At 67.3% G+C, this 24,367-nt stretch overlaps 4 protein-coding genes across 4 annotated transcripts; all 4 read left to right on the plus strand.

Annotated features, from left to right (window-relative positions):
- The first annotated feature begins 4,962 nt into the window (after positions 1–4,962).
- LOC128138014 (RING finger protein 212B-like) lies at positions 4,963–8,153 on the plus strand. Its single transcript, XM_052779285.1, is given in 9 exon segments — positions 4,963–5,124; positions 5,771–5,824; positions 5,932–6,006; positions 6,082–6,144; positions 6,146–6,198; positions 6,550–6,598; positions 6,674–6,835; positions 7,891–7,929; positions 8,040–8,153. Coding segments are annotated over 7 exon segments (555 nt in total). The 5' UTR covers positions 4,963–5,124; positions 5,771–5,824.
- A 79-nt stretch (positions 8,154–8,232) lies between these two features.
- On the plus strand, positions 8,233–10,029 carry PSMB5 (proteasome 20S subunit beta 5). The gene is given in 5 exon segments (XM_052779291.1): positions 8,233–8,554; positions 9,327–9,356; positions 9,358–9,447; positions 9,449–9,635; positions 9,725–10,029. Coding segments are annotated over 5 exon segments (792 nt in total). The 5' UTR covers positions 8,233–8,362; the 3' UTR covers positions 10,018–10,029.
- A 194-nt stretch (positions 10,030–10,223) lies between these two features.
- On the plus strand, positions 10,224–12,484 carry HAUS4 (HAUS augmin like complex subunit 4). Its single transcript, XM_052779288.1, has 7 exons — positions 10,224–10,382; positions 10,914–11,057; positions 11,171–11,275; positions 11,538–11,813; positions 11,900–12,030; positions 12,103–12,171; positions 12,268–12,484. Exons 1-7 carry the CDS (start codon positions 10,224–10,226, stop codon positions 12,461–12,463), a joined length of 1,080 nt encoding a protein of 359 aa, XP_052635248.1. The 3' UTR covers positions 12,464–12,484.
- An 888-nt stretch (positions 12,485–13,372) lies between these two features.
- Positions 13,373–24,169, plus strand: PRMT5 (protein arginine methyltransferase 5). Its single transcript, XM_052779294.1, is given in 20 exon segments — positions 13,373–13,503; positions 13,580–13,698; positions 15,105–15,190; positions 15,276–15,410; positions 16,216–16,331; positions 16,690–16,739; positions 17,318–17,365; positions 17,368–17,480; positions 17,660–17,755; positions 17,757–17,822; positions 18,362–18,439; positions 18,523–18,581; positions 18,784–18,906; positions 19,136–19,311; positions 20,880–20,989; positions 22,265–22,358; positions 22,593–22,712; positions 23,189–23,253; positions 23,984–24,067; positions 24,069–24,169. Coding segments are annotated over 20 exon segments (1,917 nt in total). The 5' UTR covers positions 13,373–13,393; the 3' UTR covers positions 24,138–24,169.
- Positions 24,170–24,367: the final 198 nt, after the last annotated feature.

Below are 24,367 nucleotides of genomic sequence, written 5' to 3' on the forward strand. Positions count from 1 at the left end.
CGGTGGGACCCCTAAAAAAACCCAGCACCCCCAAAACTCTTGGTGGGACCCCAAAATCCCCTGGTGGGACCCCAAAACCCACCCAGGAACCTCAAAACCTCCCCAATGGGACCCCAAAACCACCCAGCACCCCCAAAACCCTGGTGGGACCCCAAAATCCCCTGGTGGGACCCCAAAACCCACCCAGGAACCTCAAAACCTCCCCAATGGGACCCCAAAACCCCACCCAGCACCCCCCAAAACCCTGGGTGGGACCTCCCAATCCCCCCCCCAAACCCCCAAATCCACTGTGGGGACCCCAAAATCCCCTGGTGGGACCCCAAAACCCACCCCAGCACCCCCAAAACCCTGGGTGGGACCTCCCAATCCCCCCCCAAACCCCCAAATCCACTGTGGGGACCCCAAAATCCCCTGGTGGGACCCCCAAACCCACCCAGGACCCCCCAATCCCCTGGTGGGACCCCAAAATCCCCCGGTGGGACCCCAAAACCCTTCCAGGCCCCCCCAAACCCCTTGGTGGGACTCCAAACCCCCCCCCCGGACCCCCAAATCCCCTGTGGGCCCCCCAACCCCCCCAGGGCCCCCCCAAATCTCCTGACGGGACCCCCCTGCCCCCCCCCAGGCCCAGCACCTGGGTGGGAGCCCGGAGGAATCGGGGGTTCCCCCCCCCCGCCGCGGGGAGACCCCCTCAACAGCACTGACGAGGAGCTGGGCACCGCCATCGTAAGGGGGGGCACCCCAAAACAGGGGGGGACCCCAAAACGGGGGGGGGACCCCAAAACGGGGGGGGACCCCAAAATGGGGGGGACCCCAAAAAAGGGGGAGGACCCCAAAACTGGGGGGGACCCCAAAACAGGGGGGGACACCAAAAGTGGGGGGACACCCCAGAATAGGGGGAGGACCCTAAAACAGGGGGGACACCCCAAAACGGGGGGGACACCCCAAAACAGGGGGGACACCCCAAAACAGGGGGAGGACCCCAAAATGGGGGGGACCCCAAAACGGGGGGACCCCAAAACAGGGGGGACACCCCAAAACAGGGGGGGGATGCCGAAACAGGGGGAGGACCCCAAAACTGGGGGGGGACCCCAAAACAGGGGGGGACCCCAAAAGGGGTTTGGGGGGGTTATTGATGGACTGGGGGGGGGGATAAGGGAACCTGGGGGGGGTCTCCTATTTGAGGGGGGTGGTTTGGGGGGGGTCTATTGTGGATTTGGGGGGGGGATTGGGGTCCCCTAGAGATTTGGGGGGGATCAGGGGGATTATGGGGGGGTCCCTGGGTATTTTGGGGGTCCCTGGGGGTTGGGGGTCAGACAGTGGGGGGTGTTTTGGGGTGCCCCCCCCCCCCCCCCAGGACACGCTGGCCCTGCAGCGACCGAAGCGCTGCCGCCGGATCCGGCCCACCTCCGCCTTCCTGGGTGAGACCCCGCCCCCTCCCCGCCACGCCCCCCTCCGTGACCCCTCCGTGACCCCCCGTGACCCCTGACCCCCCTGTGACCCCTCCAGGTCACCCCGAGGGCCCCCCCCGCCGGGACTCGCCGTCCCCCCCCAGCAGCCCCGAGGGGGCCCTGCCCCACTGCACCCGTGCCCGGCCACGCCCCCCGCACCGCCCACCGGTGAGTAGCCCCGCCCCCCGGGGACCGTAGCCCCACCACCCCTGAGCCCATAGCCCCGCCCCCACCCAATAGTACCATCCTGACCCTATAGTGCTGGCCCATGCTTGATGCCCCGCCCACCGCCTTGTGGTCCCGCCCACCGCCTTCTGGCCCCACCCACTGCCTTGTGGTCCAGCCCTTGGACCCGTAGCCCCGCCCACAAACTCGCGGCCCTGCCCCCAGGCCTGTCACCCCGCCCACTTGTCCATATCCCCGCCCACTTGTCCATATCCCCTCCCACTGTATCGTGGCCGCTCCCACAGAGCCACCGTGTGGCCCCGCCCCATGCACATAACCCCGCCTACTGCCTTATGGCCCCGCCCCCAGTGCCATAGCTGTTCCCCCTTGCCCATAGCCCTGCCCACTGCCTCGCGGCCCCGCCCCCAGGCCCACAGCCCCGCCCCCCGGCTTTTGGCCCCGCCCCCATGCCCTCAGACCCACCTGCCTTTACATGGCCCTGCCCACAGACCCAGAGCCCCGCCCCCTAGCCCCTCCCACACCTTCACAGCCCCACCCCAGCTTCCTTAGCTCCACCCCCTCCAGCTCCTCCCTACCCCCCGCCTGGGGAGGGGGCGTGGCCTCTTCTTAAAGCCCCGGCGCTCCCCCTTCCCGCAAGTCCCGGACGCCGGGGGGGTCGCAGGCGGAGGCGGGGGGGGGGGCCCCCCTTGGACGAGGGGGCTGGAGGAGTTCTTCACCCGCAGGGTCCTGCCCCGGTGAGGGGGGGGCATAAATTGGGGGGTTCCTGGGGGGGCAACTGGGGGTCCTGGGGGGGAAATTGGGGGTCATGGGGGGGGAATTGGGGGTCCTGGGGGGCAATTGGGGGTCTTGGGGGGGAATTGGGGGTCCGGGGGGGGCATTTGGGGGTCTTGGGGGGGGAATTGGGGGTCCTGGGGGGCAATTGGGGGTCTTGGGGGTCAATTGGGGGTCCTGGGGGTCAATTGGGGGTCCTGGGGGGCAATTGGGGGTCCGGGGGGGCAATTGGGGGTCTTGGGGGGGGAATTGGGGGGTCCTGGGGGGCAAATGGGGGGCTTGGGGGGCAACTGGGGGGGCAATTAGGGGCTAGGGGGGGTAACTGGGGTGCTGGGGGTCCCCCCCCCAGGCCGCCCCCCCCTCCCGTGCCCCCCCTGCCCCCTCAGCGTCGCCGGGGCCCCCCCCGCAACCGGCAGGACCCCCAGCCCCCCGGGGAGCCAGAACCCGGCCACCACCCCGCCAGCACCCAGGTATGGGATGGGGCAACTGGGAGCTACTGGGAGGGGAACTGGGGGGCTCCTGGGGGGCAACTGGAGGGGCCGCTGGGGCAAGTGGGAGAACAGGGGGCTACTGAGAGCAACTGGGGGGGTCACTGGGAGGAACTGGGGAGCTCCTGGGGGGAACTGGGAGGCTACTGCAGGCACCTGGGGGGAACTGGCGGCAACTGGGAGGAACTGGGGGACTCCTGGGGGAGGGGGATTCAAGAGGGGAGGGCTTGGCCCCCCCCGCCCATTTCACCCAGGGGGCGTGGCTAAAGAGGCAGGGGCGTGGCTTGGCACTGCAGGGGTGCGGCCACGCCCTCTTTTAACCCCCTCCCACCCCAGGAGCAGGGCTGGAGCCCAGGCTCTGAGGAGGCGGGTGAGTCCCCCTTCCCTCCCCCCCCCCCGAAAAAACCACCGTGGGGCCGTGACCCCGCCCCACGTGGGCGGGGGTTTCCCCTGACCCCCCCCCCAGCCCCACCGACCCCGAAAACCCCCTTTTTCCCCCCAAAACCACCCCCCTAAAACTGTCTGTGTCCGTCCCCCCCCCGCAGCTCCCCCAAGCACCGACAGCCCCAGGGTGGTGGAGGGGGCGGGGCTTCCCTCTCCGCAGGCCCCGCCCCCACAGGTGAGTGGGCGGGGCGAGGCGGTGGGTGCTGCCCCGCCCACCCCATAGAGGGGAAGCAGTGATGGGGCAGGGCTAGGTGCAAAAGCCCCGCCCCCCTCATGTCACACGGCATCTCCAGGCCCTGCCCACTTCGGGGGCTGTGGCCGGCAGAACAGCAGAGCCCCGGTGGTGAGGAAGGGGGTGGGGCCACCCTGGAGGCTCCGCCCACTGCTCCTACAGGGTGGGTCTCCTCCCTCGGGGCATGCTGGGATAGTGGGGGGGGGAGCAGATGGCATTATGGGATGCTGGAGGACTTTGCGGAGTCCTCCAAGGCATCGTGGGATGCCGGAGGAGTTTGGGGGGGGGTTCCCCAGGGCATTGTGGGATGTTGGAGGGATCCCCCCCCTCAGGGACGTCGAATGGGAGCCGCCGGCCGGTCCCCCCCAAACCTAAACGGACGCGGCGCGCCCAGTCCTGCGACAAGATGGAGGCCGAGGGGGGAGAAGGAGGAGGTGAGGCGGCCCGCGGCGCTGAGGGGGGGGGCTCGTTTCCAACACCCCCCTCGCTGAACACCCACCCTCTCCCCACAGGCACCTGACGGACGCCCCCCACTTTGGGGGGGGGGGGCGGGCATACACCCCCCCCCCATCCCCTGTTCGCTCCAGGCCAATAAAGACTTAAACAACGGAGATCTCGTTAATGGCGTCCGTGAGGGGGAGAAGGGTCCCTTTAAGGGTGGCTCCGCCCACCTCCCCGCCCCCTTCCGCCGTCGCCACGCCCCCTCAGCCTCCTCCCCCGCCGCTCATTTTAACGCTGGCTCCGCCCCTTTCGACCGTGCCTCCGCCCCCTCCCGCGGTCTCTCCGCCCTCTCAGTCTCCTCGCTGCTTTCAATGGTGGCTCCGCCCCCCCGCCGTTGCTCCGCCCCCTCAGCCTTCCCGCCCTTTTTAACGGCCGTTTCCTCTCAGGATTCCCGCCCTTTTTAACAGCCGTTTTCCCTCAGGATTCCCGCCCTTTCTAACGGCCATTTCTTCTCAGGCTTCCCACCCTTTTTTACAGCCGTTTCCCCTCAGGCTTCCCGCCCTTTCTAACGGCCGTTTCCCCTCAGGCTTCCCGCCCTTTCTAACGGCCGTTTCCCCTCAGGCTTCCTGCCCTTTTTAACGGCCATTTCCCCTCAGGCTTCCCGCCCTTTCTAACGGCCGTTTCCCCTCAGGCTTCCTGCCCTTTTTAACGGCCATTTCCCCTCAGGCTTCCCGCCCTTTCTAACGGCCGTTTCCCCTCAGGCTTCCTGCCCTTTTTAACGGCCATTTCCCCTCAGGCTTCCCGCCCTTTCTAACGGCCGTTTCCCCTCAGGCTTCCCGCCCTTTTTAACGGCCATTCCCCCTTCATTTCCTCACAGACTGAGGTGCGAAGGCATCCCAGTGCCGGCAGGTAACGGTGGGGAAGGGAGGGGGACGGACGCACACACGGACACCCAGGCAGGCGGCTGCCCCCCCCCGCCCGCGCTCCCCTCTTCTTCCTCACCCCCCTCCCAGCATGGACTGGTTCCACTGCAACCGCTGCTACCGCCAAGAGGGAGCCCGCTTCGCCGTCACCAGCTGCGGCCACGTCCTCTGCACGGCATGTGGGGGCACAGGTAGGACCCCTTTCACCCCCACAAAATGGAGGGACACCACCCCCCCCACACACACACACCTTGAACCCCTAAAATGGCGGAAGGGAAGGAGCCCACTCACCTTAACCTCCTAAAATGGTGAAAAGGAACGACCCCCCTCACCTCGTATCCATAAAATGGTGGAAAGTATGGACCCCCCTCACTTCATATCCATAAAATGGTGGAAGGGAGGGATCCCCTCACCTTATATCCATAAAATGGTGGAAGGGAGGGATCCCCTCACCTTATATCCATAAAATGGTGGAAGGGAGGGATCCCCTCACCTTATATCCATAAAATGGTGGAAGGGAGGGATCCCCTCACCTCATATCCATAAAATGGTGGAAGGGAGGGATCCCCTCACCTCATATCCATAAAATGGTGGAAAGGATGGACCCCCCCCACTTCATATCCATAAAATGGCGGAGGGGAGGGATCCCCTCACCTTATATCCATAAAATGGCGGAGGGGAGGGATCCCCTCACCTTATATCCATAAAATGGCAGAAGGGAGGACCCCCCCCCCCCACCTTTCACCTCACCAAATTGTTCCCTCTTCCATCACGCCAACTTTTTTCCCTCACAACCGCCATTTCGGAGGGACCCCCGACGTCTCTCCCCTCACACAGGTCCGTGCCCCGTCTGCACCGCTGACTGCCGCTACCCTCCCCATCTCCGACAAGGTGAGCTTCTGCCATTTTGAACCCTTCTCCTCCTCGGTCCCCCGGCCACCTTTGTGAACCTTCCTTGTCCTCCGTTGCCGGCCGCCATCTTCCTTCCCTCCCCACAGATGCGCCCGCAGGAGAAACTCTTCTTCAAGAGCCCAGCCGACATGGCCCTCAAGCACCTGACCCACATCTCCCAGGTGAGGAGGAGGAGGACGGAGGACAGCCTGCCCCACACCCGCCATGGGGCCAGCCCCACAACTTCTGCCCCACAGGTCTGGCGCTTCCAGCAGGCGCAGGCCGACCTGCTGCTGGCCTCGCACAAGGAAGCCGCACGCCGTGGCCCGGGCGGCGCTGGAGGACGTCCGCCATGTCCTGGACACCCGCAATAGGTGACACCCTCCCCTCCTAGGGCCGCCATCTTGAGAGGGGTCTGTCCCCCCGGCGCCATCTTGGGAGGGCCCGCCCTCTTGGCCGCCATCTTGGTGAGGTCTGCCTCACACACCCTCTCGCAGCTGCCATCTTGGGAGGGTCCGCCCCCTTGGCCGCCATCTTGGTGAGGTCTGCCTCACACACCCCTCTCCAGCTGCCATCTTGGGAGGGTCTGCCCGTGCTTGGCCACCATCTTGATGAGGGTCTGCCCCCCCCGGCGCCATCTTGGGGAGGTCTGCCCCACACCCCAACTCCCCCAGCCGCCATGTTGGGGGGGGGTCCACCCCACATCACCCCCCCTCCCCACGCAGGGAGCTGGAGGCGCTGCGGCGGGAGAACGGGGAGCTGCGCCGCGCTCAGGTGACCCCCCCCTCCGTTCCCCCCCCGTCCTCGTTCACCCACACACACTGACCCCCCCATTTTCTCTCCCCACAGCTCTCCCCCGGCTGGCGAGGGGGGCAGCAGGTGAGACCCCCGCCGTGGGGTTTCGGAGGTTGGGGGGGGCTGCGGCGGCATCGGCGGTGTCACCCCCGTATTTCTCCCACGCAGGAGCAGCACGCCCCGGCCGGGTCGGCATCACCTCCCCGGCGCAGACAGGTAGGTGATTCCCCCCCCCCCCCCCCCCCACCCCCCCAGATTTTTTAGGGGTCCCCCTACCTCCTTATTCCCCCCCCTCTTACTTTTGGGGGTCCCCCCCAAAATGGCTCCTTTCCTTCCAGTCACCCCCCCAGCCCCGCCGGCAGCTGAGTGGGCAAGTGGTGAGGTAAGGGGGGGGGATTCTCCTATTTTGGGGTGGTTTCCCCCCCCAAATTATGAGGGGGCCCCCAAAATGCTCACACACCCCCCCCCCGCACACACAGCCGCTCCACCCTGCTGGAGCCCCCCCCTCTCCCGCGGCACCCCAGTATGGCAGGTGAGACACACCCCCCCCCCAAACCGCCCGCCATGTTGGGTGTGGCACCCCAAATTGGAGGGGCCTTACCCAGCATGCCTTGTGGCCTCCCCCCCCCTCCCCCAGGTGGGCAGCGCCCATAGGGGGTCAGTGACACCCCTGGCCTCCAGCGTGGGTGAGCGACCCCAAATCCGGCTGGTTTTTTCCCCAAATCCTGTCTCCCCCATCCCTGAGCCCCACCTACTCTGCCCCAAGCTCCGCCCCCAGGACCCTCCAGCCTTAGCCATCTGTTCCCAAGCCCCGCCCCTCGGCCCCAAGCCCCGCCTCTTTTCCATAGCCCCGACACTGTTGTCCTTGGCCCCTAAGCCCCACCCCTCGGCCCCAAGCCCCGCCTCTTTCCCATAGTATGTTCTTTGCCCCTAAGCCCCGCCCCTCGGCTCCCAAGCCCCGCCTCTTTTCCATAGTCCTACACTTGTTCTTGGCCCCTAAGCCCCGCCCCTTCCCCCAGCCCTGATCCTTCTGCCCATCCAAGCCCCACCCCCTTTTGGTCACCCACCCTGCCCCCCCTTGCTCCCAAGCCCCTCCCCTTTCCCCTGGATCCCCGCCTCAAACCCCGCCCCCTTCCCTCCCTCACCCCGCCCCCAGCTCCTTGTCATAGCCCTGCCCAGACTCCGCCCCTTGGCCCACAGGCCACGCCCCTCCCCCGCTCTAACCCCCCTCCGGTCCCGCCCCTTTGCCCTTAACTCCGCCCCCCCCACAGCCCCGTCTCCTGCCTCCGCCCAACGGGGCTGACCCACAGGTGAGTGGGGGGGGCGGAGTTAAGAGCAAAGGGGCGGGACTGGGGGGCGGATCCCCACACCCACCGCCCCCCCCCCCCCCGCCCCAGGGCCGCCCCCCCCGTCCCCGCAGACCCCGCCGCGGGTCCCTTGGGCCCCCCCGCCGCCGCCCGCCGCCATCTTCCCTCCTGAGACCCCGCCTTCTCACCGGACCTCCGCCCTGCGCCCGCCCCCCCCCGGCGCATGACGTAGCCGGAAGGAAAAGAGCGGGCGGCAACCCTCCCGCCGCCGCCGCGTCATGCCCTCAACCAACATGGCGCCCGCGGTCGCCCGGGGCGACGCTCGGCCGCCGCGCGCCGTTCCCTAGCAACGCGGCGGACCGCGCATGCGCGGAGCCCCTTCTCCCCCCCCTCCTTCCCCGCCGCCGCCATTTTGAGGCGCAGCCGCTTCCCCAAGATGGCGCTGGCCAGCGTCCTCCGTTCTTCCGAACCTCCCGTCGCTCCCGCCGCCTTCCCCCTCCTCACCGCGCCCCGGGACGGCTCCGGGCTTCCCTCGGGGGGGTTCGCTGCCCCTCCGTGGGGCACCGAGACCCCCCTCCCCGGGCCCGGCCTTCACCTGCTGCACGGCACCACCACGCTGGCCTTTAAGGTAGGCCCGATACCGAAAAGCCGGTCCAAGAAACTCCGTGAGGCTCGTTTGGGGGTTTCAGGAAGCAGGCGGTCGTTATTGCAGCGCTGGGTGCACGGGGGGATACTTCCACCTCGCGTGCGTGCCGCAGCTTCAGCACTAACAGGTCATATAGACTAACTAATTGCATATTAGTCAGATTAGTATACACAAAAATGAGTATAACTGATTATCATAGCACTGCCGACATCTGATCACGCGCAATGAAGGGTGGATTTGAGTGGAAGGGCTGCTTTTGCAACCACCGACCCATTTGAAGTTCTCGTTGGGTGTCCTTGATGTCTTTATTCGTCTCCTTTATTTTTCGATCTTGAAGCTTAACGCCGTTTCAATCCCACGCGGTCCGTTTCTCAAGCATCGTTCTCATCTAGCGTACAGGAACATCTAGTCGTAAGAGCAAAGAACTGCAACACTTATGAATAATTACTAGTTAATTGCTTGGTTATCCTTTTGTTTATTGTTTTACTCATAGCGTTAGTGTAAGATTTCTAATAATTATTTACCAAACCTCACTTTTACAGTCGCCCTAGCAGCAAACCAGTTTTCACGGCTGGTACAAAATACTAAAATCATCCAAATATTGAGACGTGCCATACAGAACGTATGGAAATACGCTATCAGGCCTTGGTGGGGGGGGATGACGCCACACCCCCAAATCTCCAGAGCCCCCCCCATTTTTGATGGCGGGCGTTTTGCTGATCCCGTATCTTTCTCTTTCCCCCCCCCCCCCCAGTTCGAGGAAGGCGTGATGGTGGCGGTGGACCTCGCGAGCGACGGCGGGTTCCTACATCGCCTCACAGACGGTGCAGAAGGTGATCGAGATCAACCCGTACCTGCTGGGCACCATGGCCGGCGGGGGCGGCCGACTGCAGCTTCTGGGAACGGCTCTTGGCCCGCCAGTGCCGCGTCTACGAGCTGCGCAACAAGGAGCCCATCTCGGTAGCCGCCGCCTCGAAATTGCTGGCCAACATGGTGTACCAGTACAAGGGGATGGGGCTCAGCATGGGCACCATGATCTGCGGCTGGGACAAGAGGGGACCGGGTAAGATGGCGGCGGCGGCGGCGGCGGGGGGGGTTTGGCGGTCGCCCCCCCCGGGGCCGTCGCTGGAGCTGTCCCGTGTGACCCGGCAGGTCTCTACTACGTGGACAGCGAGGGGACGCGGGTGCCGGGTCAGGCCTTCGCCGTGGGTTCGGGTTCCACCTACGCCTACGGGGTGTTGGATCGGGGTCGGCGCCGAGGACTGTCGGCGGAGGAGGCCCGCGACCTGGCGCGCCGCGCCATCTACCAGGCGGCGAGGCGCGACGCTTATTCGGGGGGACGCGTCACCGTTTATCACGTCGGGCCGGGCGGTTGGCGCCGCGTCTCCGTCGACAACATCGCCGATCTGCAGGAGCGCTACGCCGCCGAGGAGGCTCCCGCCTGAACCGCGGCGGGGGCGGGGAAAAGCGCTTCGGAGAAGTAGATGTGTTAAAAATAAAAAAAAAAAAATATATATATATATAAGCGTGGTTTTGGGGGGGGGGGGAAATCGCGGCTGCGTGAATGGGGGGGGGGTTTGTTTTGGCGCGGCCGCTGTCATTAGGCTCCAGAGTGAACGGTGGGGAGCGCTGCTGGGGGGGGGGGGGGCGCATGCGCAGCTCGCGCTCTTCTCGCCGCTCCCGCCCCCTGCCGCCTATTGGACGCTGGCTCCACCCTCCGCCGCCTTCCCATTGGCCAGCGGCGTGGCAGGAGGGGCGGGGCTCGGCGGGGCGCGCGCCTCTGACAGCATCCGGCGCGGCGGGTACGATCGTGAGGGGGGACGCGGGGCTTTGGGGCGGGGGGGGGGGTGGGAGATTTGGGGGGGGGGGAGAGGATTGGGGGGGGGGACGACAGGGCGTGGGGGGGGCGTGGGCTTCGGGGGGGGGACAGGGGGTGGGTTTTGGGGGGGAATGAGGGGAAAATGGGTCTTTGGGGGGCGGCCATGGGGGGGGGGAGACTTTGGGGGGGGGGGACACACAGGCCATGGGGGGGGTTTGTTGGGGGGGGGCACAGACCCCGGGGAAGGGGTGGGGATAAAGCCTATGGGGCTGGGGGGGGTGACCCCGAGAGGGGCATTGTGGGTAATGGGGGTCTCTGTGTGTGTGTCCCCCCCCAGTGCAGGGGGGGCCGCGATGGCGCTGGCCGTGGGGCTGCCGGGCTCCGACCTCCTGCCGACGGGTAAGACACGGGGGGGGGGGGGGGGGGGGGGGCAGCTAATGAGAGCGCCTAATGAGGGCGGAGGGTCGTTAACAAAGACGCTAACGAGTTGTTGTTGATGTTGTGTGTGTGTCCCCCCCCCAGACGAGGACCCCCCCCCGCCCCTCGGCGGGGGCCACCCCCCAGGAGCTGCGCGCCCACCCCGGCCTGGCCGGCCTGCTGCAGGGGCTGGGCTGCGTCCTGGGGGGCGACGGGCTGAGCCCCCCCCTGGAGAAGGAGCTGCGGCAGGTGGGGACGCGACACGGGGGGGGGGGGGGAACTGGGATGGGGGGGGGGGCAGGGTGGAGGCTTGGGGGTCTCGTGGGGGGGGGTCAGGAGGTGACGCGGGGGGGTCCCGGCAGGCGGAGGCGGCGCTGGCCCTGCGGCGAGGGGCCTGGCTGCGCTGGGAGAGCCTCTGGCGGGGGCTGCGGGAGCTGCTGCGAGACCCCCGCGGCGTGGAGCCCCCCGTGAGTCTGAGATACGCCCCCCCAAAACCCCCCTCCCTTTTCTGCCCCCGGGGGGGCGATGGGAAGGGCCCCCCCAACCCCAGAGCATGCTGGGACCCCCCCCCCATCCCCTTCACTGCCCCCCCCCCCCAGGTTCTCCGGGAGCTGGAGCAGGCCCTGGCCCTGGCCGAGCTGCGCCGCGGCCCCCCCTGCCTTCGCCCCGCTGCTGCCCCCCCCCCAAGGTGAGACACGCCCCCCCCCCAAAATCCTCCCACCCCCACAGGCTGTCCCACGCTCACTCCCCCCCACCCCACCCCCCAGGATCCCACCCTTCTCCGAGCCCGGCTGCTGCCCGAGCTGGAGCACCGTTTGGCCGAGAAGGTGGAAGAACTTTCCAGCTACCACAGGGGGCCCCCCCCGTCCCCCCCAGCCCCCCAAAACCCCCCCCAGGGGGGTGGCGGAAGGGTTGGCGGCCGAACATCACCGCCTGCGCCGAGCCCGCCGTCGGCACCGTTCCCTGAGCCAGCTGCTGGAGCGGCAGCGCCGAGCCTACCCCCAGGTAAAGGTGGGGGGGCCGGGGGGGGCGGGGTGGGTTTTGGGGGTGTTCGCCGATGTCGCCACGCGTGTCTGTGTCCCCCCCCCCAGGTTTTGGGGCGCTGCAGGGAGCTGCTGGCTCGCCTGGCGGGGGAACGTTTCGCCGGGGCGCAGGCGGAGCTGGACCGGCGCCGCGCCGAATACCTGGAGGCCAAAGGGACGGCCGTGCTGCTGAAGATCCGGTGGGTGCCGGCGCCACCCGCGCCCCGCCCGCGCCGCTTCCCCCGCCCTCGTTAAACCGCCTTCGTTAACAGGTTGGAGGAGCTAAACGTGCTGCTGGACACCTACCCCCCCGAAAAGGTGGAGGCGCATCGCCGCATCAGGTGGGTGTCGCCGTGTCCGTGTGTCCGTCCCGTCCCCCCCCCCCCCGGCGTGTCTCGCAGCCGTCGCCGCGTGACGTCCGTCCGTCCGTCCCGCAGGGCGGCGCTGGAGGCGGCGCGGGAGGGCGAGCGGCTGGGGAGGCGTCGGGGGGCGCGGGGCGGCGCTGGCGGCTTTCGGGGGGCTGGGCCCCCGGTTCGGGGCGCTGGCGGGGGAGTACGGGGCGCCTGCGGGAGAGGCTGGGGCACCGCCGGTGGGCCCTGCGCCAGCTGCGCCACCACGACCCCTGACCTCTGACGTCATCGCGACGACGACGACGACCGCACCCCCGTGATGGCCCCGTTGCCATGGAAACCGCCCCAATAAAGACACGTGCACCCCCGCACCCCCCCCCACCGTTGGTTCCGTCCTCTTCTTCAGCGGGGGTACCCCGGGGTCTGGGGAGGGGGGCGTGTCCTCGGCTGCCGGGCCACGCCCTCTTCTCCTTATATTCCACGGGGAGGGGGCGGGGCTGGGCTGGGGGGGGAGGAGGGGCGAGGGGGTGATGGACAAGCCCTGCGGCGCCGGGATGGGGGGTAGGGGGCGGGGCGAGTGATTGACAGGCAGCGTGGTTCGGTGGGAGGTGTGTGGGGCTGTGTGGGCGGGGCGCGGGACGGGGAGGGGATGATTGATTGACAGGCGGTGCGGGGGCGGAGTCAAGTTGGGCTAGGGGTGGGGCCAAGCCGGGCCAAGCGCGGGCGGGACGATTGACAGGCGGCGCGGAGAGGGGCGGAGCCAAGTTGGACAGGGGCGGAGCCAAGCTGGGCCAAGCGCGGGCGGGACGATTGACAGGCGGCGCGGGGATAAGCGCGCGGAGAGGGGCGGAGCCAAGCTGGGCAGGGGCGGAGCCAAGCTGGGCAGGGGCGGAGCCAAGCTGGGCCAAGCGCGGGCGGGAGGATTGACAGGCGGCGCGGGGATAAGCGCGCGGAGAGGGGCGGAGCCAAGCGCGGGCGGGAGGATTGACAGGCGGCGCGGGGATAAGCGCGCGGAGAGGGGCGGAGCCAAGCGCGGGCGGGAGGATTGACAGGCGGCGCGGCGCGGGGATAGGAGGGGGGGAAGGAAGGCGGGGCGCGTCGGCGCGCGGCCGGCGGGGGGGGGGGGGGGGTGGGAAGCGGCGCGGCGATTGGCGGAGCGCGGTGGGCGGGGCGCGGCGCGGGTGGGCGGGGCGCGTCGCCGCGCGGGGCAGTGATGGCGGCGGCGGGGCCGGGGGCGGCGGGCGCTGCCCGCGTCTCCAGCGGCCGCGACCTCAGCTGCGTCCCGGAGGTGGCGGGGGCCCTGGGGGCCGTGGCCCGGCAGGGGTGAGAGCCCGGGGGAGGGGAGGGAGAAACGTGGCGGGGGCTGGGGGGATCCCTGATCTCTGAGACCCCCCCCCAGGTTCGACTTTCTGTGCCTGCCGCTCTTCCACCCCCGGCACCGGCGGGAGTTCGGCCTGGAGCCGGCGCGGGGCCGGCCCGGACCCCAGACGCGCTCCGATCTCCTGCTCTCCGGACGCGGTGAGACCCCGGGATCTCCCCCCCCCTCCCGCTTTATCCCCTCTGGCACTGCCGGGACCCCTAAAGCACCCAGCCCCCCCCCCCCCCAAAAAGGGGCTGTGGGGTGTCCTGGGACCCCCTGTAGCTCCGTAGAGTCTCTTAGGATCCTCCCTGTAGCAGTTTGGGACCCCCAAAAAGGTCTGTGGGGTGTTCTGGGACCCCCTATAGCACCACAGAGCCCCACTTTATCCCCCCCATAGCAACCTGGGACCCCCAAAAGGGGTTGTGGGGTGTCCTGGGACCCCCTGTAGCTCCGTAGAGTCTCCTGGGACACCCCCATAGCAGTTTGGGACCCCCAAAAGGGTCTGTGGGGTGTCCTGGGACCCCCTATAGCACCACAGAGCCCCTTGGGACCCCCCTGTGTCACCCTGGGACCCCCAAAAGGGGCTGTGGGGTGTCCTGGGACCCCTATAGCACCACAGAGCCCCTTAGGACCCCCCCATAGCAACCTGGGACCCCCAAAAGGGGCTGTGGGGTGTTCTGGGACCCCCCCCATAGCACCACAGAGCACCTGGGGACCCCCCCATAGCACTCTGGGACCCCCAAAAGGGGCTTTGGGGCCTTCTGGGACACCCTATACGCACCACAGAGTCTCTTGAGACCCCCCCATAGCAGTTTGGGACCCCCGAAAAGGGGCTCTGGGGTGCCCTGGCGTGCCCTATAGCACCACAGAGTCTCTTGGGACCCCCCCCTATGTCACCCCGGGACCCCCAAAAGGGGCTGTGGGGTGTCCTGGGACCCCTTATAGCACCACAGAGCCCCTTGAGGCCCCCCTGTGTCACCCTGGGACCCCAAAAACAGGCTGTGGGCTGTCCTGGGACCCACTATAGCACCACAGAGCCTCTTGGGACCCCCCCATAGCAACCTGGGACCCCCAAAAGGGTCTGTGGGGTGTCCTGGGACCCCCTATAGCACCACAGAGCCTCTTGGGACCCCCACTGTGTCACCCTGGGGTCCCCCATAGCTCTATAGGCTCCTCTTAAAGGGCCTTGGGACCACCTGTAGCACCATGGAACCCCCCAAAAGACCACGGGGCACTTTGGGGTCCTCCATAGCACCCTGCCCCCCCCCCCCCCGAGGCTTTGGAGCACCCAGGGGACACCCCAAAAGGCTGTGGGGCACCCTGAGACACCCCCCCAGCACCCCAGGGCTCCCCAAAAGTGGTCTGGGGCACTCTAGGACCCCCTATAGCACCATACCCCCCACGGCAAAGGGCTGTGGGGCCCCCTGAGACCCCCCCCAAGGGTTGATAGGGACCCCCAGGACCCCCCATAGCACCCAGGGCTGCCCCAAAGACGGGGGGGGGGCCCTGCGGTGTCGTCCCCCCCCCCCAACACCACCGTGTTTGTGTCCCCCCCCCACCCCAGACTGGAACACCCTCATCGTGGGGAAGCTCTCGCCCTGGATCCGGCCCGACTCCCCGCTGGATCACGTCCGCAGGAACTCGGAGGCTGTGAGTCTGAGGGGCGGGGGGGTTTTTGGGGGGGGGGGCAGTTTGTGGGACCCCCTCCTGACCCCCTAACCCCCCCCCCCCCCAGGCCATGTTGCAGGAGCTGAATTTCGGGGCGTACCTGGGGCTCCCCGCTTTCCTGCTGCCCCTGACGCAGGCGGAGAACCCCAACCTGGCACGGGTGCTCTGCGCCCATCTCCACACCGGCCACCACAGCGCCATGGTGGGGGCACTGGGAGGGACTGGGAGGGGGGCTGGGGGCAGGGGGAGGAATTTGGGGCATTGCGGGGGGGGGTTGGGGGGCGCTGGGAGGGGAATTTGGGGCACTGGGAGGGGTTTGAGGGGCACTGGGGGGTGCTGGGAGGAGAATTTGGGGCACTGGGAGACCGCAGGGGATTGCTGGGGGGGGACTGGGAGGCCCTGAAAGGTTACTGGGAGGCCTTGGAGCGTTACTGGGAGGCACTGGGAGACTTCCAAAGGTTACTGGGAGACACTGGGAGGCCCTGAAAGGTTACTGGCAGGCCTTGGGGGGGTTCCTGGGAGGCACTGGGAGACTCCCAGAGGTTACTGGGAGGTCTTGGGGGGTTCCTGGGAGGCACTGGGAGACCCCCAGAGGTTACTGGGAAGGTCTTGGGGCGTTACTGGGAGGCACTGGGAGACCCTTAAAGGTTACTTGGAGACCCTGAAAAGTTACTGGGAAGCTTCAAGGGGCTTATGGGAAGCACTGGGGGGGCCCAGGGAATTGCTGGGAGATACTGAAAAGCTTTGGGGGGGCATCAGAGTTTAACTGGGGGGGCCCTGAGTGGTTACTGGGAGGCGCTAGGGAACCCTAAGAGGTACTGGGAGACCTCAAGGTGTTACTGGGAGACCCTGAAAAGTTTCTGGGGGGCATCAAAGTTTATTGCGAGGTACCGGGGGGCCCTGAGCAGTTACGGGGGGGTCCTGAGGAATTACTGAGACCCCCGCAGGGGGTGACTGGGAGGCACTGGTGTTTACTGGCCGTAACTGGTGTGTGTGGGGGGGGTCAGTTCTGGGTGCGGGTGCCCCTCCTGGCCCCCGAGGACGTGCGGGACGACCTGATCGGGAACGAAGCGGTGCCCGAGGGGGGGCCCGAGGGGGCGGCCGAGGAGAAAACCTGGCTTTGGTGAGGGGGGGGGGGGGGCAGTTTGGGGGGGTCCTGGGGGGTGGGGGGGGATATTGGGGGCTTAGTGGGGCGGGGAGGGGGCGTGGGGAGGGAAATGGGGGGGACGGGGGGGAAATTGGGGGCGTGGGGAGGGAAATGGGGGGACGGGGGGGAAATTGGGGGGCGTGGGGAGGGAAATGGGGGGGACGGGGGGGGGAAATGGGGGCGTGGTGAGGGATTTGGGGGGGTCCGGGGGGGGGATTTGAGGGCGGGGGGTGTTTTTTGTTATTTGGGGGGGGGAGTTAAAGGTCAAGGAGGGGGATTTGGGGCTGGGGGGGCAGTGGGGGTGACCCCCGGTGTGTGCCCCCCCCCCCCGCAGGTGGCACAATTTCCGCACCCTCTGCGACTACAATAAGAGAGTGGGGGTTGGTGAGTGTGGGCGGGGCCTGAGGGGAGGGGTGGGGCCGAGGGGGGCGGGGCCCCAGGCAGGGGAGGGGCTACAGGCTGTTAGAGCCAAGGGCAGGTCTTGGGTTAAGGTGTGAGGGGGTGGAGCCAGGGTATTGGGGGTGGGGCCTGGGGGAGTGGGTGGGGTTTTAACTGCAGGGGGTGGGGTCCTGGGGTGGAGCTCAGGCCTGGTGGGTGGGGCCAGACCCGAAGGAGGAGGAGCCAGCTCCCAGTGGGTGTGGTTAGGGGGAATGGGGATGGAGCTGTAACTAAAGGGGTGGGGCTATGCCCTTGTGGGTGGGGTGATAAAGATATGGAAGGGATTAGGAGACAAGGAGGTGGAGTCTGAGTCCTGTGGGAGGGGCCACGATCATAGCAGGTGGAGCCTGGGCCACATGGGTGTGGCTACAGCTACGTGGGCAGAGCCAAACCCAAAGAGCAGGTGTGCTTACCGACCTATATGTAGATTCATGAAGATCCGCGAGGGCCCAGGCCTCACGGGGGCGGGGCCAGCCCCTGGCGGGCGGTGCCTGCGGCTGACCCCGCCCCCTCTCCCTCCGCAGCCCTGGAGGTGGGGGCGGACCTGCCGTCGGGGGCGGCCATCGACCGGTGGCTGGGGAGCCGGTGAAGGCGGCCATCCTCCCCACCAGCATCTTCCTCACCAACAAGAAAGGCTTCCCCGTCCTCTCCCGCCTCCACCAGCGCCTCGTTTTCCGCCTTCTCAAGGTGGGGGGGGGGGGCGGGGGGGGCGTTTGGGGGTGCTGGGGAGGGGCGGGGGGGGGTCTAGGGGGTTTGGGGAGGGGGGGGTTGGGGGTCTAGGAGGGGCTGGGGAGGGGGTTCGGGGGCCGCAGGGGGTTTGGGGTCCCTGAACCCCCCCCAAAATTGTGTGTGTGGCCCCCCCCCAGCTGGAGGTGCAGGTGGTGGTGGCCGGAGCCCCCCGGCACGGGGGGAAGCCGCTGGGCGCCTACCTGCAGTACCTGGAGCACCTGGGCCAGCACCGGCCCCCCCCCCTCCGCCTACGAGCTCTTCGCCCGCGGCTACGAGGACTACCTCCAGTCCCCCCTGCAGGTGGGCGGGGCTTCGCCGAGGGGGCGGGGCTTCGTGGGGCGGGGCTTCTTTGGGTGGGGGGGAGAGGGCGTGGGAGGGAGAGGGCGTGGGGGGGTCTATGGGGTGAGGAGCGGGCAGAGGTTGAGGGAGGGGAGGGGGTGGGGCTTGCGTTGGGGGTGTGGCCACGGGAGGGTGGGGGCGGTGGGGGTGTGGTTTTGTCCTGGGGGTGTGGCTTTGCATGGGGGTGTGGCCACAGCGAGGGAGTGGGGCCAGGGCGGAGCTATAGGAAATTAGACTTGGGATTGAGATACAGTGCTGTGGTGGGGCGGGGCTTTGTGGGAGGGGTGTGGCCTTAATGGGGCAGGCTTTCATGCAGGGGTGTGGTTAAGCCAAGGGGAGGAGCTGTACTGAGGGGGTGGAGCCAAGGCGGGTGGCTGGAGGCACACGCTGGGGCTATGAATGGGGTGTCTTTGGGAACCTGTGGGAAGGGGCGTGGCCTGGCTGTGGGGGCGTGGTCTGGGCCGGGTGTGTGTCCCTCACCGGCCCCGCCCCCTCACCAGCCCTTGATGGACAACCTGGAGTCCCAGACCTACGAGGTGTTCGAGAAAGACCCAATCAAATACTCCCAGTACCAGCAGGTAGGGCGGGGCCTGGGGCCTGGTGGGCGGGGGCAGTGCCTGGCCCCACCCACCTCATCACCATATTTGCCCGCCCCCCACAGGCCATCTATAAGTGCTTGCTAGATCGCGTCCCCGAGGAGGAGAAGGATACCAACGTCCAGTGAGTGCCCCCCACGGCCTCCCCACATCCCTATGGGGCCCCCCCCATCCCTATGGGGCACCCCATAACCTCTAGGGCACCCCACATCCCCCCAGGTCCTTGTGGGTCACCCCCATGTCCCGCTGGCAGTCACCCCACGGCCGTTCCCTGTTATGGGGTGCCCCACTGACCACCCCCCCTCTGTTGTGTCCCCCCCCCCCAGGGTGGTGATGGTGCTGGGAGCCGGGCGGGGGCCGCTGGTGAACGCCACGCTGCGGGCGGCGCGGCAGGCGGCCCGGCGCGTCCGTATCTACGCCGTGGAGAAGAACCCCAACGCCGTCGTCACGTGAGTCGTCCCCCGTAACCTGCCCCCCGGCCCCGTAACCGCCCCCCAAATTGCCCCGTAGCACCCTATAGCCCCCCCAAAATCTCCACCTTCATGCTTCAGCCCCCCCCAGACCCCGTAATTCCCTGAAACCCAGCGCCACAGTGACGCCACGATTCCGTAGCACCCCCAAAATTGGCTCGGCCGCCCCCCCCAGCCCCATTGACGGCCACCCCGTGCCCCCCCCCAGGTTGGAGAGCTGGCAGTACGAGGAGTGGGGGGCGCAGGTGACGGTGGTCCCCCGGGACATGCGGGAGTGGCGAGCGCCCGAGGGGGCCGACCTGGTGGTCTCGGAGCTTCTGGGCTCCTTCGCCGACAACGAGCTCTCGCCCGAGTGCCTCGACGGGGCCCAGCACTGCCTCAAGGGTGGGAGTTGGGGGGCTGTGGGGGTGGGATTTGGGTGGTGGGGGGCTGTGGGGGTGGGATTTGGGGGGCTCAGGCTGGAATTTGGGTGGTGGGGGGCTCAGGCTGGGATTTGGGGGGCTGTGGGGCTGGGAGTAGGGGTTTGGGGGGCTGTGGGGCTGGGATTTGGGTGTTGGAGAACTTTGGGAATGGGATTTGGGGGCTCAGGCTGGGATTTGGGGGGCTGTGGGGCTGGGATTTGGGTGGTGGGGGGCTGTGGGGATGGGATTTGAGGGGCTCAGGCTGGGATTTGGGTGGTGGGGGGCTGTGGGGCTGGGATTTGGGGGACTCAGGCTGGGATTTGGGGGCTGTGGGGCTGGGATTTGGGTGGTGGGGGGCTGTGGGGATGGGATTTGAGGGGCTCAGGCTGGGATTTGGGTGGTGGGGGGCTGTGGGGCTGGGATTTGGGGGACTCAGGCTGGGATTTGGGGGGCTGTGGGGCTGGGATTTGGGTGCTGGAGAACTTTGGGAATGGGATTTGGGGGCTCAGGCTGGGATTTGGGGGGCTGTGGGGCTGGGATTTGGGTGGCGGAGAGCTTTGGGAGTGGGATTTGGGGGGCTTAGGCTGGGATTTGGGTGGTGGTGGGCTGTGGGGCTGGGATTTGAGTTGGGAGAGCTTTGGGAATGGGATTTGGGGGGCTGTGGGGCTAGGAGTAGGGGTTTGGGGGCCTGTGGAGCCAGGATCAGGACTTTATAGTGGGATATGGGGGGCTGTGGAGCTGGGACTTGGGTGGCAGAGAGCCTTGGGATTGGGATTTGGGGGGCTTAGGCTGGGATTTGGGGGGGTTCTGGAGCTGGGATTTGGGGTGATAAGTGGCTGTGGGGTTGGGATTTGAGTGTTGCGAGAGCTTTGGGAATGGGATTTGGGGGGCTGTGGGGCTGGGAGTAGGGGTTTGGGGGCTGTGGGGCCAGGATTAGGGCTTTATAGTGGGATTTGGTGGGCTGTGGGTCTGGGATTTGGGTGGTGGGGGGCTGTGGGGCTGGGATTTGGGTAGTGTGGGGCTGGGATTGGGGTGTTGGAGAACTTTGGGAGTGGGATTGGGGGGGCTGGGAGTAGGGGTTTGGATAGTGGGGGGCTGTGGGGCTGGGATTTGGGGGGCTCAGGCTGGGATTTGGGTGGTGGGGGGCTTAGGCTGGGATTTGGTGGGTTCTGGAGCTGGGATTTGGGGGTTTGGGCTGGGATTTGGGGTGATGAGTGGCTGTGGGGCTGGGATTTGGGTGTTGGGAGGGCTTTGGGAATGGGATTTGGGGGGCTGTGGGGCTGGGAGTAGGGGTTTGGGGGGCTGTGGGGCCGGGATCAGGGCTTTTAAATTGGGATTTGGGGGCTGTGGGGCTGGGATTTGGGTGGTGGAGACCTTTGGGAATGGGATTTGGGGGTCTCAGGCTGGGATTTGGGGGGCTGTGGGGCTGGGATCAGGGTTTTGGAGGGCTTTATAGTGGGATTTGGGGGGCTGTGGGGCTGGGGTTTGGGGCTGGGGGGGGCTGGGCCAGAGGGTGGGGGTCTCCGTGGGGCTGACGGCCGTGCCCCACAGCGGATGGGGTGAGCATCCCCTGCACCTACACCTCCTTCCTGGCGCCCATCTCCTCCTCCAAACTCTACAACGAGGTGCGGGCCTGCCGCGAGCGCGACCGCGACCCCGAGGTAGGGCGCTTGGGGGGCCGGGGGGCACTTGGGGGGCAGGGATGGTGCTGGGGAGGGGCATTAGGGGGAAGGTGGGGGACACCGGGGGGTCTTGGGGTGGCCGTGGGGCGTCTTGGGGGTCTTGGGGTGGCCATGGGGCAGGTTGAAGGTCTTGGGGTGGCCATGGGGCAGGTTGGAGGTCTTGGGGTGGCCATGGGGCATCCTGGGGGATCTTGGGGTGGCCATGGGGTGTCTTGGAGGTCTTCAGGTGGCCATGGGGCAGGTTGAAGGTCTTGGGGTGGCCATGGGGCCACCTTGGGGGTCTTGGGGTGGTCACGGGGCGTCTTGGAGGTCTTGGGGTGGCCATGGGGCACCTTGGGGGTCTTGGGGTGGCCGTGGGGCACCTTGGGGGTCTTGGGGTGGCCGTGGGGCAAGTTGGGGGTCTTGGGGTGGCCATGGGGCATCTTGGAGGTCTTGGGGTGGTCTTGGGGTGGCCGTGGGGCATCTTGGAGGTCTTGGGGTGGCCGTGGGGCACCTTGGGGGTCTTGGGGTGGCCATGGGGCAAGTTGGGGGTCTTGGGTGGCCGTGGGGCAAGTTGGGGGTCTTGGGGTGGCCGTGGGGCATCTTGGAGGCCTTGGGGTGGCCATGGGGCATCCTGGGGGTCTTGGGGTGGCCATGGGGTACCTTGGGGGTCTTGGGGCGGCCATGGGGCATCCTGGGGGTCTTGGGATGGCCATGGGGCATCTTGGAGGTCTTGGGGTGGCCGTGGGGCAGGTTGGGGGTCTTGGGGTGGCCATGGGGCAGGTTGGGGGTCTTGGGGTGGCCATGGGGCAAGTTGGGGGTCTTGGGGTGGCCGTGGGGCAGGTTGAAGGTCTTGGGGTGGCCGTGGGGCAAGTTGGGGGTCTTGGGGTGGCCGTGGGGCAGGTTGGGGGTCTTGGGGTGGCCATGGGGCATCTTGGAGGTCTTGGGGTGGCCATGGGGCAGGTTGAAGGTCTTGGGGTGGCCATTGAGGAGGTCTAGGGCAGGTTGGGGGTCTGGGGTTGGCCATGGGGCAGCTGTGGGGCAGGTTGGGGGTCTCGGGGTGGCTGTGGGGCAGGTTGGGGGTCTTGAAGTAGACGTGGGGTAGTCACGGGGGAGGTTGGGTTGGCCGTGGGGTGGTTAGGTGTCGCGTCGGGGGTCTCAGGGCAGCCGTGGGGCAGGTTGGGGGTCTCGGGGCGGCCGTGGGGCAGGTTGGGGGGCGGCTGTGGGGCAGGTTGGGGGGCACGGAGCTCAGCGTTCCCCCCCGCCCCGGCCCAGGCGCAGTTCGAGATGCCCTATGTCGTGCGGCTCCACAACTTCCACCAGCTGGCCCCGCCCCAGCCCTGCTTCTCCTTCCAGCACCCCAACCCAGGTGAGGGGGGCGGGGCCATCGTTGGCCACACCCCCAGAGGGGCGGGACCTCGTTGGCTGCACCCACAGTGGGGCAGGGCGTGGGGGAACCACCCCATGGGGCGGGATCTCCACCAGCGTGGTGGTGGTCCCGCTTGGCCGTTCTCTTTGACCTCACCGGGGTGTGATGTCACTGGGTGTGATGTCACGGAGGGGCGTGGCCAATGGTGACTCTGCCCGCCCCCCCCCCCAACAGACCCCACCCCAGGACAACAGCCGCTACCCGCCGCTTGTCCCTTCCGGGTGGAGGTGAACACCGTCCTCCATGGCTTTGCCGGCTACTTCGAGACCACGCTCTACGGTGACATCACACTCAGTAAGGGCGGGCCAAGAGGGGGCGGGGCCTGAGGGGGCCGCCAGCCAATGGCAGGGAGCGGCGGGGGTCAACCTGGCCAACGGGGGGGTCAACGGGGCTGAGGGGGCGGAGCCGTGGGGGCATTGGTGGTCAAGGGTGTTGGGTCGGTGTCAATGGGGGGGGCAAGTGGGCGGGGTTTGGGGTCAGTGGGGTGAAGCGGGTGGGGTTGGAGTGAAGTGGGTGGAGCTGGGGGATCAACAGGGGCCAATGGGAAGAGCGGTGGGTCAACGGGGTCGAAACTGGGAGGGGGTTTGAGAGCATCAGTGGGTCGACAGGGTGGAGCCAGCAGGATCTATGGGGTGAAGGGAGGGGTTAGGAGGCGGGGCTTGGCCTCAACAGGGGCCGCTGCGGGGGGGATGTGGCCAATCGGGGAGGGCTGGAAGGTGAGGGGGTGGAGCTTGGGGGTCAGAGAGGTCGGCAGGGTCACGACTCCGCAGGTATCCGCCCCGAGACGCACTCACCGGGGATGTTCTCCTGGTTCCCCATCTTCTTCCCCATCAAGGTGGGTCCGGCGGCGGCCATCTTGGGATGGTGGCCATCTTGGGCTTGGCAAGAGGGGCGGCCATCTTGGGCTTGGGTGGAGTTGGCCATCTTGAGCTTGGTGTAAGCGTGGCCATCTTGGGTTGGGTTTGGGTGGAGGTTGGCCATGGTTGGCTTGGTGGGAGGGCGGCCATCTTGGGCTTGGTGAAAGGTTGGCCATCTTGGGTTTGGGTAGACGTTGGCCATCTTGGGTTTGGTATAGGGTTGGCCATTTTGGGTTTGGGTAGATGTTGGCCATCTTGGGGTTTGGGTAGACGTTGGCCATCTTGGGCTGGGTATAACGTTGGCCATCTTGGGTTTGGGTGGGTGTTGGCCATCTTGGGTTTGGTATAGGGTTGGCCATCTTGGGTTTGGGTAGTCGTTGGCCATCTTGGGTTTGGGTAGTCGTTGGCCATCTTGGGTTTGGGTAGACGTTGGCCATCTCGGGGTTGGTATAAGGTTGGCCATCTTGGGTTTGGGTAGTCGTTGGCCATCTTGGGTTTGGGTAGACGTTGGCCATCTTGGGTTGGGTTTGGGTGGAGGTTGGTTGGCCATCTTGGGCTTGGAGGGAGGGTGGTCATCTTGGATTGGCATAAAGGTGTCCGTTTTGGGCTTGGGTGGAGGTTGGCCGTCGTGGGCTGGGCGGGAGGTCGGCCATCTTGGTTTCCGTAGAACGTCGGTCATCTCGCTCCCCCCTTTCTGTCCCCCTACAGCAACCGCTGGCGGTGCGGGCGGGCGAGGAGGTGTCGGTGGCCTTTTGGCGCTGCGCCACGCCCAAGAAGGTGTGGTACGAGTGGGGCGGTCACCTCCCCCGCCTGTTCCGCCCTCCACAACCCCACCGGCCGCTCCTACACCATCGGCCTCTGAGGGACGACACCGCAATAAAGGCCTTGACTTTACTCCTCAGCCTCCTGGCCGCCATCTTGGGGGGGGCTGGGGGGTGAGCGGTAGCGCGGCGGGGGTTGGCGTGAGGGCGGCCATCTTGATGCATTCCCCATCCCCGTGGGGACCTCGCCCCTTGGAGCTCGTTTTGGGGGGGTTGCCTGGATATTAGCCCCGCCCCCCCGACACTGCAGCCCTTTTGGGGTGGGAGGGGA

Source organism: Harpia harpyja (assembly GCF_026419915.1).
Source record: "Harpia harpyja isolate bHarHar1 chromosome 26 unlocalized genomic scaffold, bHarHar1 primary haplotype SUPER_26_unloc_4, whole genome shotgun sequence".
NCBI classification, from domain to species: domain Eukaryota; kingdom Metazoa; phylum Chordata; class Aves; order Accipitriformes; family Accipitridae; genus Harpia; species Harpia harpyja.

Excerpts from the sequence above, each read along its gene's own strand:
- HAUS4 (XM_052779288.1), top strand. The coding sequence starts at position 10,224 with ATGCGCAGCTCGCGCTCTTCTCGCCGCTCCCGCCCCCTGCCGCCTATT. Across the intron at positions 10,383-10,913 it reads CCGGCGCGGCGGGTACGATC|ACGAGGACCCCCCCCCGCCC; the intron begins GTGAGGGGGGAC and ends TCCCCCCCCCAG. Across the intron at positions 12,172-12,267 it reads GAGGCGCATCGCCGCATCAG|GGCGGCGCTGGAGGCGGCGC; the intron begins GTGGGTGTCGCC and ends TCCGTCCCGCAG.